This window comes from Sander vitreus, chromosome 15 (genome assembly GCF_031162955.1).
Source record: "Sander vitreus isolate 19-12246 chromosome 15, sanVit1, whole genome shotgun sequence".
Classification (NCBI taxonomy): Eukaryota; Metazoa; Chordata; class Actinopteri; order Perciformes; family Percidae; genus Sander; species Sander vitreus.
Window position 1 is genome coordinate 27251062 of NC_135869.1, and position 12700 is coordinate 27263761.

Below are 12700 nucleotides of genomic sequence, written 5' to 3' on the forward strand. Positions count from 1 at the left end.
CTTGGAGGTTTGTATTAGATTCTTAAGAGTCGCCTCATCTCGTTTCCTTTCGAAGGTTAATGTCTGAAGGTTTCTCACTGATCCACATCCTACTCGGCTCTGACTGAACTTAACACCGTTGTGATTAAACAAAGCACAGTTTAAGATAAACTACAAATGGCATTCAAATAGACAGACTCTGAACTAGATAGACTCTGAAAATGTTACTTCTATCCCACATATTCAGACAAAGAAGTATTTATCTTGTTTTTTTATTCCTTCTTTGTCTTAGTAATTAGTTGCTGACATGAGACTTCATGTTCTGCAAATACAGGCACTATAAGCCACACATGTCAAACTCAAGGCCCGCGGGCCAAATCCGGCCAATTGCTAATTCTTATCCGGCCCAAGTTTTTGGGCCTTTTTTTTAAAGCATTTTTGCCGTTTTTGGCATTTCCTTCAACATTTCTGTCTCCTATATGAGACCTGCAATAATACAGTCAAAGATAGTTGACTTTTGACATGTCTGGCCCTGGATGTGATCCTCATTTTCCACGGTGGCCCTTAGGGAGTTTGACACCCCTGCTATAAGCTATTGGGAGATGTGAATCTTGGTTTAATATTTAAAATGAACTAACTTTTCTTTCTCCTTTGTCCCCAAACAAACACACACATTCAGGTTTAATAATGTATTTGTACAATGTAAATAAACACTGAGTGAGCAGAACAATAGAAGCCTTATTGTTCCTGCAATAAATGATATTCTTGTGAAGATTAAAAAGTGAACATTATAAGTCGTAGGTGCAACAGCCGAGCTGTTTTGGGCACCACCCAAGCACAATGAATGTAAAATCATTGTGAGCATCAAACTAACTAAATGACTTCTCTCAGATCCCCTGTGGATTTCTTTAGCAAGTTTTTGACTTTAAGCTTTTTGAAAGTTATTTATTTATTATATCCATCCATCCATCTTCGTCCGCTTATCCGGTATCGGGTCGCGGGGGTAGCAGCTCCAGCAGGGGACCCCAAACTTCCCTTTCCCGAGCCACATTAACCAGCTCCGACTGGGGGATCCCGAGGCGTTCCCAGGCCAGGTTGGAGATATAATCCCTCCACCAAGTCCTGGGTCTTCCCCGAGGCCTCCTCCCAGCTTATTTATTAGTATTATTTATTATCTGCTCTAGCTATTCCAACGTTTAAAACACAGATATACTAACAATGGTCCAAAATGATGTAAAATGACATCCATCCATCCATCTTCGTCCGCTTATCCGGTATCGGGTCGCGGGGGTAGCAGCTCCAGCAGGGGACCCCAAACTTCCCTTTCCCGAGCCACATTAACCAGCTCCAACTGGGGGATCCCGAGGCGTTCCCAGGCCAGGTTGGAGATATGGGTCTTCCCCGAGGCCTCCTCCCAGCTGGACGTCCCTCCACCTAGTCCTGGGTCTTCCCCGAGGCCTCCTCCCAGCTGGACGTCCCTCCACCTAGTCCTGGGTCTTCCCCAAGGCCTCCTCCCAGCTGGACGTGCCTGGAACACCTCCCTAGGGAGGCGCCCAGGGGGCATCCTTACCAGATGTCCGAACCACCTCAACTGGCTAAAATGACATGTTTGTTTAATTGAAAAGCATCACATTTTCTTGAGGGAGGACCCCTAAACCCCTCTGCCAAATACATACATGCACCTAAGTCTTCCACAAAGCTCGGGAAAACACTGAAAGTGAAATGTTTGTTGGCACAGAGGTCTCAATTCTACACGATGGTAACTTCTGAGGATGTACGCTAGTTAAGGCAGACGCACGTAAATCAAACAACACCACAAACAACTAATGATTAATCGTGGACAGATGAATCAACAATGTGAGGTTGCCGCCCTATTCTATAATATCTCAACAATATCACAAGTTAGTTTATGTTTAGCACAGGACTGCAACTAACGATTATTTTCAATGTATCTGTCGCTTGTTTTCTCGATCGATTGATTGGTCGATCAGTGTTTCCCAAAAAGCCCGAGATGACGTCATCAATGTCTCGTTTTGTCCACAACTCAAAGATAATTAGTTTCCTGTCACAGAGGAGAGAAGAATCTAGAACGTAATCACATTTAACAAGATAATTTAGTGAATCTAGCAAAACCCAAGTGCTAGTTCTGTGCTACTTGACTTTGTGGAATATTTACACTGAATGACACAAAGCTGACTTAAACATGATAGCAGAGATGAAAGGAGAAGTAAAGACAGATAAGAGATCAGTCTTGACTGAGCAGAACCCTGCCTCCATGCAAACCACTTGTTAACCACCGATGAAGCTGTATAAACAAGCTGATGTGAGCTACATGATGCTCTGTTTACCGTAAGGAAACCACATACTGGGGGATGATTCTTCTGAGTTATTGTACGTGTGAGATGAGCCTTCCTAACAGGCGTATGGCATCCTGCCCACTCACCACACTGCAGTGGTACACAATCGTGGCATTAAGTCATTTTCAAAGAAGGGGGAGTTTCAGTTCTCAGCAGAGAAGGCTTATGGGTAAATGACATTAAAACATACAAGGCCTGCAATCAGAAACAACAAGTGCACTATCATTGAGTATGCTTACATGCATGTCAATATTCCCTATTAGTCCGAGTATGACAATATAACAAATCTGATATAGGTCACGTAAGCAGCATTTTTGGTTCGGTTATTCTGAATAAGGCTTTTTTCCGAATATAGCATTTTCAGATTAAGACATGGGTGATATTCTGGTATTATTCGGACTATCCAAACCGTCTCAATCTGGGTTTTTACCGCAGGTTTACGGCCTCTTGCCCGTTTACGGCTTACAGTCAGCTCTGTGCGTTGTTATGGTTGCTGTACACAAACCAACCAGCCAACAGTTTGCAGGGCTGCAGACCCGGTAATGAGAAACACAGCTACTTTTAAACATTATCAAAGACTTGGACATCAGCAGGTTTTCACTTCCATTAGCCATGTAAACAGCTTAGAGGAATGTCGTCTTTTTTCAAAATAAGGGCAAAAAACGGAATATTATGTGCATGTAAACGTAGTCACTGTTGCCTGGATAGGAGTTCAGATTCCAGCACCTTGTTGACATGTTAGGCCACTTTATTTTGCTAACTCACCACTATCACGCCTGATTTTGGCACATTAGACAAACGTAATTGTTACACTAACAGATGTCTAGGGTTGGGCATCGAGAACCGGTTCCAACTTGAAATCGTTTCAAAAATTAGGATTCTGTGGCCGGGTTTGGTTCAGCGGGTAGAGCAGGCGCACATATACTGAGAGGTTAATGCCTCGATGCAGAGGTCCAGGGTTTGAATCTGACCTGTGACGATTTCCTGCATGTCTTCCCCCCTCTCTCACCTAGCTGTCCTGTCAATTAAAGGCAGAAAAGCCCAAAAAATAATCAGGAAATTAGGATTCCAATGGAATATTTCTGTTTTTTATTGGAATCGCTTGGGAAAATTTGGTTTTGAATCCGATCATTGGTTCTAAATTTAAGGTGCAAGTTTTGGTGTCTAGCGGCCGCCGTACTTCCAGGCGCTTGTTGTGTTGCAGCTGTGGAGCGCAGTAAGTAAGCGGCCTGCTGTTCTAGTGTGGCTTCATTTGAAAGTTGAAACTAAACCGCTAAAACTGTAAGACACCATTGAACCAAATGTTCAGCTTATCTGTGGAAATAAGCATGTGACCCGTGGGGTACCTGAGCTAATCTGACAGCCGTTTATCTGACAAAAAAGGTTGGGAACCATTGGCCTAAACTAAACTAAAAGTACGAGTAATGCACGTCCAGGCTTCTAACAACATCTCACTGTTTCCTCAGCAAACAGATTTAGTTCAGTTGTGAAAGAAATGGCCCAGTTGTTACCTTGTAAACCAAGTATGAAAGTAAAACAAAACAGATTTTTTAAAAGGTGCATAAAGGTGTCTGTCTCTCTGCAAAACCATGTAGACACAAACAAAAACATAAGAGCGACATCTAGTGGCCAACACGCCGCTCTGCCTCGTCCTATTCTGATATAACGTCTAAATACAATTATGAACCTGAAAATGAGCATAAATATGCAGTCTTTAAAAAGGTGCTCTATAAATAGAGTTGAGTTGATGGATCCATGTTGCTCAAATACAATTAGAGAAGAACAACTAAACCAACTGGGTTTGAAATATTTAATTTTAAACAGTATACATTACATTGAACAGAAGAAAACAAACATATTTACAGACTAAATGAAGTAGACATTGTTTCTGACCACACCGCCCTCCTTCCTCTACCATTCAGTGCTGATAAAGTCCCACAGCTGGTCGCTTACTTCCCGCCGAGATCGCACAGAGGTGTCGATGTCGATGGGCGTCGCAAGGTCTGCACCGTAGTGTACTGCAAGAGCAGAAAACAGACCGACCACCTGAAGCCATGTTAACCGACACCAGAAAATAACAGGAAGCGAAAAACCATACCTCCTTTTAAGATGTTGGGCGGTGTGTCGTACTCCCACTTGATCTTGGTTATATGTTGGTACAGCTGAGCCACATATCTGTTGAGGGAAGATTAAATAAATCAGAAATACGTCAAACTACTTACAGTGTTGGGGAGTAACGGAATACATGTACATGTACATGTACAGTTGGTATTTAGAATATAGTTACATTGTTGAAATCAATGGATTACATGACGATACTTCTGTTTCACGGGTTTATTCACTCTCGCAACTCCATGCATTTCCCAGAAGCCCCAATATGAAAACGAAAAAATGAGCTATTTGCGTGATCACCTCTGCTCGCCAGCAACCAACCTCCTTTCAGCGTCCAATGACTCCACCTCCAACCTGAAGAAGCATCTTAAAGTACGTTATTTTTAGCCAAGGGTCGTCGTCTGCTGTAGTTTTACTGCTCACTTTCTTATTTTATAGTTGACGTACGACTTTACATTCTCCTACGTGCTGATTTACTAGCCCCAGAGCCGTTAAAAGACTGACTAGCCCCGTTTGACATGCTAGCTAACGTTAGCTAAGATTAGCTCGTGGTAGCTTAGACTGTGGTTAGATTTTTGTAGTTTGCAGTTCAGGACTACAAATACAACAATCTGCTTGTTCAGGTACACATTCAGCCAGTTGGAACAGAAGAACACACCAGAATAGGCCTGTTTAGTAAGCTGGATGTGATTGGCTGCATTCCTACTTATAAAATGCAATTCAATGTGGAAATAATCCAAGTGTTCAGAATACGTAACGGAACATGTTACAAATTACATTTTTGGGCATGTATTCTGTAACGGAATACGTTTTGAAAGTATCCTTCCCAACACTGACTACTTACAACTCCAGAGTCTGGATCAACGGAAGTACATTTCCAGGATAGCAGCCTCACATCCAGTGCGCTTCCGCTGGATGTTGCCGTTCTCAAAATCCCATCGCAACAGGAAACAACAAGTAACCTTGAGCTAGAAAGCTACACGCTGAAAATGGCAAGTTTTGATGAAAACGTGGCTCCTTTATCAAGGCAGGTCTGCTCGGTTCTTTCGGGGAATGATTGTAAAGACTTACAAAGAATATGTTGAGGTCATTTCCTCTCTAACTGGGAGGTTTTGGGACTGATTGGTGGGATTGCTGTGGACGAAGTACACACAGAGATACACTGGTAAGAGTCAATGAGGTTTAACCATGTATCAGCTGATTTAAACAGCTCACGTTACTGTATTGTGTCAACAGTTAACTTCATTTAATATTGGATGTGGAGTTTTCTTTTGCGGGGTGCAAATGTTCCACCAGAACAAGTTCCTTCCTGAGACTGTTTAGCAGAGCCACCGTCGCCCAAGACGATTGTGATTGGTTAAAGAAATGCAAAACGACCCAGTTTGTTCCCTCCTATTCAAACTATTATAACCTTGACATAGGTATTAGATTACATTGCACTATTACTATACAGTGTTCATGTTGTATACAGTAACATCCACTCCATTTACATATATATTTATGTCATTCACACACTAAAATGTGCATTTGCCACAAAGTTATGGGAAGTGATGCTGAGGGAAATAAATAATGAGGTGATATTCATTTTTTGTACGTGGTGACTGAAGGTAGCACAAGACTCACACTGCTGAAGGGATGACCTCGGTCGTGTCTTCGTCCACCTCGTTCTGAAGAGTCTCGAGCTCGTGTTCGGTTGTTCTCAGCCTTTCGAACTCTCGCTGCACAAATCTGGGGGAGGGTTAAGGATCAAGGAACAAATAAGATGTACAGACATTATCTCGCTGGGAAACTAAAGGCGCCGACACACCAACCCAATTATCAGCTGTCGGACAGTCTGGCGAGGTCGGTGACTCGAGTCTGTTCCGTGCCGTCGCCAGTCGTCCGCCTTCATTTTGGCCGGTTTGACATGTTGAATCGGCCAGCGGGCAGTCGGACTCAATGACCAATCTGATTGGTGGAGTGCTAGCTCTTGACTAGCGAATCAGTGCACGAGAAAACCGGAGCTGACAACGCCAGTATCTTCTTATTATTAGCCATCGTATTTTCCTTCCGTTCAGCGAGTAATGACAACAAGGATCCTTCTTGACTACTATCACCACTCTCTGATGAAAACAAGGACTGACGACAGCGTGCTCTGCGTTCACGAGGTCTAGAGAGATGTTCCGTCATTTCCGGTTTTCATTTTTTGGGCGACAATACAGATTAGCGCCGCATGCCGTTATGCAGACGTGTTATGTCTCGCGCACGTGCAGAACGTACGCTCAAGTCTGCAACGCTTCGGTGTGTTCCGAGGCACTTTTTGGACCGACTCGGGGAGACGGGACCTGACTGATCAGTCCGACTGCCTTTTCTGCCGACGGTCGGGTTGGTGTGTCAGAGCCTTTAGGCGTAGTCATATTTACATTTTTTTTTGACAGTCAAAAATTGGATTATGCATCGACTATAGACCAATGGAAAAACGCAGCAGCACAGGTATCAGTCCTAATGACCTCAGCATCACAAGAATTAGAGGAGAGTGACTAGGCAAGGTGTGATTTCTGTTTGTTTGTTTTCCTCGAGACTGCAGAGGGTGGGGGGTGGGAGAGGGTTGTTGTTCTTGTTCAATTGTGTTTGTCTGTTCTGTATGTTTAAAATATAAAACCAATGAAAAACTGATCTTAAAAAGAAAATGACACTAAACCATTTTTTTTCTCATGGCAAACGTATAAAAAGATACTGTAGTTCTGAGTCGGTCATCTGGCTCTGGGCCCTGCACTGCCTCAGCTGTTCCTCCAGGCTCTCCAGCTCCGCCTCCCTTTGCTTCTTCTCCTCCTCCATGTTCATCAGCTTCTGGCTCGCGCTCTCCTCCAGCTGAGCCACATCTGGGGAAGGACGGCGACAGAGAGATACCAAAGGAGTAAGAGACAGAGAGAATTTTGGAAAGTTCAGTGGATGCATACGCAATGTGATCTGGCTAATTGTGGCTGATGTTGACACTATCCAAGACCACATAAGCTTATAATGAACTCCAATAGTAAATCTTAGCACAGCAGAGCAGGGGTGCAATAAATACACCAGCACTTGTGATGGCAAATGTACATTTAAGCATGATTCTCTATATTATTTGTATCATTTCTTTTACGGTTTCTCTCACAATGCTGAAAGTGAGTTTTTTTCTTTTCCTCACATGTTGAAAGTAAGAGCCACAAAGTCTGGGAACGTAACGTGTTCGCTGAACAGATCGGGGCTACAAGGTCACCCTGAACTCTGTTATTTCTCCCTGGATAGTTGAGACTTCTCACATAGTTGAGATTAACGGGATGTCTAAACCTTTGGGTAGAAAGTGGTACAGTGGGGAAGAAGTGAAGTGGCTCCTGAATGTCTGACTATGTTTGATTAAAGAAATGTTGAGTCATGTTTAGAAAGGGAAACTCTTAACGCACCAACACACCTACAACACACAATTGGCAAAACGGTTCATTTCATTCTCAAAATCACACGTTGTAAACTAAACAATAATACAATAATACACTAACACAATGTACTATGTCTACCAAAACACTGCAATCATGTCTCAAAATCAAATAATTCTTCCAAAACACTAACACATGTTCTCTTCCAGCAGGAACATTTAGTCAATCACTGCACAATGTCATACAGAACACTAACATCACATGGAATTACTGAAACTACATTATTTGATGTGTCAGGTCTGCCCTTATACAATAATAATATTATATTGACCAAAGATTGTGTTTTGCACTCCAGTTTCTCACATTTTTGTTTTGTTGAGTTTCGTAAATGCATGCATTTTGTTTCATTTGCTGCAGAAATTCAATACCGAAAATAAATGACCCGTCTCAGAGTAACTTCATACAATGTACGGTCTATGAAAAAAAGAGGACAGAGACAGAATTGTCCTAGTACTGGTCTTCCTCTCCCTCGTGCAGGCATTTTCCTCCTTTGTGTTCATCTATATTGTTCAAATAGGTCCTCTTTTACTCTATGTCCTACCATATGGTCATGCGATTGAAAGAACCTCAACAGCTGAGTGTGTTTCCTAGAAGGGAATCAGCTGTGATCGATCTATTTGCATAGCTTCAATCAGCTGTTTCTCAGTAGCAATGGAACAAAATGCAGGGGATATATTTGTGTTTCAATTTACAATATGATCAGCTGTTCACTGTGACTTTAGCCTATAAGTTAGGTTTAGAACATGATGTTATCTGTTCTCACATACAGTGTGAACGCATTTGTAAATTGGTCAGTAGAGCTTGTGTGTAGAAGAACAAGCATTTTAAATGTGTGTTAACTGTGTGCATTTTGTGTCAAAGCAACAAGAAATGTGTTAATTGTGTAGCCTACACAGACGGATGTTGTGCTAACTGTGTTAAGAGTTTAGGAAAGTTGTTACAAGTTCTGAAAAAATGGTCACAGCAATCATAAAAAACTAATTATTACAGTTAATTCTTAAGATGTTGTGTTGTCTGTGCTGTCATGTGTGTCCTTCTTTTGTGTCCTAGGACGTGTTGTTGATCTCATGTTTATGTTGATTTTAGAATGGTTTTTCTGTTACATGTTTATGTTGTGAAGCAACAGATTGTATCACTATGTCCAAGACAAATGTCCCCTCGGGGACATTAAAGTGTATTCTATTCTACTGTAATACACAATCATTGCATCGCGATGCGGGCCTGGATGCATCGATGCAGTGACGGACCATAATCAATTATTGCCTACTGATGTTATTTTGCCTTTTGTCTGTTGTGTTCAGACTCTGCTACATTCAGGAAGTGTCTTCTTTAAGAGCAGATACAATAAAAAAAAGGGGAGTTTACAAATATGGGACTGCTTGAATTTGTTGATCAAAACCATGTGTAGAAACATATAAAAAATATTGAGGCGGTGACGTAACGTGATATTGAATCAAAAACAGGATAATCGGAAGATTCCCACCCCTAGAATGTCATCTGTCTAAATTTAGCTGATATTGATACTACCCGGAGAATAGATGGGGACCCGAGTCGCACTTTAAACGTGGGGTATACTCGCCTAAGCGACGTCATGGGAGCGCCGTAACTGTTTATACTTGCGCGTGGTGGTCACGACACTAGCTGCAGTCTTCTCCTGAACAGAGGTGGCGCTAATGAGGAAAGGCTACTGACTTTGCTCTTTCTACAGACTAAAAGAACAAGAAAAAGGTAAACAACGGCAGAACTGGCAGCAGCATTGACGTCAATGTTTCAATTTGATTGGATGACCTACTTGGTGGGATCAAGCCTTTCATTCACCATAAAAGAACTCATCTTAACCCAGTAAGTTTACCAGAGAGACTAGCAGTCACTCTGAGAGTCCTGGCAGCCGGTCGCCCTCAAACTAGTCCATGCTTTCCGTTTCCACTTTGTCGCGCGCCGCTGAAAAAAATAGAGTGGTGCACAACCTCTGGTCGCTCACTTAAAATCCTGGCGCGCCAGCGAGATCTACGTCATTTTGACTTCACATTGGCGCACGCGAGCTCGGCTACGGCGACTGTAAGCTGACCTTAAGTCACACAAACGGTGACTTCAGAGTTGACTTGTGAACATCTCTGCCAGGACCACATTAGCTTATTTATAGACACGGTAGATTAACCTACTCTGTCTGTAAAGTGTCTTTAGATAACGCTTGTTATGATTTGATACTATAAATAAAACTTTAAGATGAGATGCTGTCTATTTCTTCTTTATTTTGCAGTAATTATGCTCCTAAACGTAGAGAACATTGACAGCTTAAAAAAAAATAAAAAAAAGTCATTACATGTCTGATTGATTACTTACCGTTTAAAATCTGTGCCACAATCTTTCTTGTTTCTGTGTGTTTGTCAAAGAGAGCGTGATGTTCATCTTTCACTTGTCTCAGTTTCTCCAGTTGGCTGTTGTTGATGTAGGCTACCAACGCCTCTCCCGTCTCCTCCAAGTCCTGCAACTTATTACCTTCAGCCATTGTGGTGACACTGACAGCTAGAAGAAAATAAATAGGAGAAAGGTGTTTTTCTATGCAGGGTGCACTGAGTGATGATCATCATCAAGGCTAGTTAAGCTTTGCGTTAGGGCTGCGCGATATGAGAATAATATGTGATAGCATTACTTTGAATTAAAAAATAAATAAAAAGGAAACCATTTCCAACATTTTATTTGACAATTTGAACATTGAATTGAATATAAAAGGCAACCACTGAAAAAGAATGACAGCTACACTATCGGTCAAAAGTTTGGGGTCACTTAGAAATGTCCATTATAGACAGAATACCAGCTGAGATCAGTTGCATTGTTTCTTTAACCAGGGCAGCAGTTTTCAGATGACATCATGTGTTTACATGATTACAAAAGGGTTCTCCAATGTTTTCTCAGTTAGCCTTTTAAAATGATATCAGATTAGTAAACAGGATGGGCCTTTGGACCATTGGATGAATGGTTGCTGATGATGGGCAATGTAGATATTGCATCACCCACTGCTTTATTCAACAGTCGAGAACCCTTATGCAATTATGTAAACACAATGTAATCTGAAAACTGCTGACTGGTAGTGTACATTTTAAAGTAAAGTTTTCTACTAGTAAAAAAATCTCTGAGTGTCTTTCGCGATGCGTGTATTGGGACAGTTAATACTGAAATCACGATAAACGTCTCGGAAGCAGAGACGGATTCAGAAAATACTGTCAGCCATAAACAATCCATGAACAAAGCCCTGTGTGAAAAGCTTCAGACTATAGATGGGATTAAAACTGGAAAGTATGGTGACTGTAAGTGCTACTGAAGTGGAGATTTCTGGCTCAGACTCTGAGAATAAAAACCTTTAAAAGAACATTTTAACTAACAGATACCACCATGACACTTCCCCAGATTATAACTGACAGACATTTTTTTGTATTACAAGTTTCCTGAAATGTTATGTTTAAATATGCAAATAAGGCATTATCTAATGCTAGCTTTTGGTGAATTTAGGAGAAATATATAGACATAAATACACAAAGTAAGTAAAATAAAAACCTACATATGCATTTATTTTGGATGTTTGTTTCCACTAGTCTGAAAGAAGACAAAATAACAAAAGCAAGAAGCAAAATAGCCCAAAATCTCAACATAAAAAAAATGTTTTTGCCTGTAACGTAGTGTCTTCTCTTAAGAAGAATACGTTAGAGAAACCTAAAATACGTTACGCGAGAGAAAGAGAACCACACATGCACTTAAGAGACTAACTTTAGGACATTTAACGTTATATAATAATACTTTCCAACACCGACCCCCTTTTGATGAATTTTTAATGTAAGTGTCAAAGCAACATGGGCAGGTCTCCAACACATAACGTTGTTTGTTTACAATAGTGCGGTGTTAACGTTAGCTACCGTACGCGGCTAGCTAGCTAAACTGTGACAAAACGATACTGACAAACACAACTCACACACAACAGTGTCAACTCTATGACTAACTTGTAACAACAATGTCTGCGGGAAAAAAACATATGGTACTTTATGTTAAAGTGAAGCAGTAAACATACCGTACAGCTCTTTCCCCTCCCGGGATTCAAATCCAAACTGAGCTCTGAGCGGAGCGCGCCTTTTCTGCTTCCGCCTTGCTCATTCGCATATCGCGCAGCCTCTCGCGTCCTAGTAACCTATCGCGAGAATTGGATTTCTGTTTTCCTATGTTTATAGAGTAAAGAAAAACTCAAACAGCCCTTCTTTTCTCATGATTTGTTCCACGTTCCTTTTGTTTTTCATCCACATTTAGTTAATCTTATTTTGTTTCAGTCTTGATTGGTACATTTCCTGATTTGACATTCATATATAGTGGGGTAAAATGCACACTAAACTTCCAGCTAGTACTCCATTCTTAAAATGTTAAGTCCGACTCCAACACACAAGTTCAGGTTTTAATTCGTTGTGTTCATTCAGTCATTTATGTATCGCTGCAAATAAATTAATGAAACCGAGCAGGGTCGAGAGGAGAATTTCACAGCCATTGATTACTTCTATTCAGTCCACACAAGCATAAACTGGTCGTTATTGCTTTTATCCACCTGGTTGGAATACAGTTTATGGTTCACACTGCTTGAATTGGCTGTGAAAGGACAGACGGCAGCCAGCCTGCTTGCAGATGTGTTCAATTTGAAACTACTCTTCAGATCTTAAGTGCTCATTTTATGCTTTTTCCCCCCCCCCCTTTTTGTTCTCTTGGGCACGTTATAGGTTTCCAAAGTGAAAAAGCCCAAAGGGACTTACCATCTCCAACAGA

General features: G+C 41.4%; 1 protein-coding gene across 1 annotated transcript; it reads right to left on the minus strand.

Moving 5' to 3' along the window:
- Positions 1-4132: 4132 nt before the first annotated feature.
- Positions 4133-12071, minus strand: spc24 (SPC24 component of NDC80 kinetochore complex). The gene is made up of 6 exons (XM_078268901.1): positions 11964-12071; positions 10244-10426; positions 7165-7309; positions 6072-6176; positions 4435-4511; positions 4133-4354 (listed from the first exon to the last, which is right to left on the minus strand). Exons 2-6 carry the CDS (start codon positions 10407-10409, stop codon positions 4248-4250), a joined length of 600 nt encoding a protein of 199 aa, XP_078125027.1. The 5' UTR covers positions 10410-10426; positions 11964-12071; the 3' UTR covers positions 4133-4247.
- Between the last annotated feature and the right edge of the window lie 629 nt (positions 12072-12700).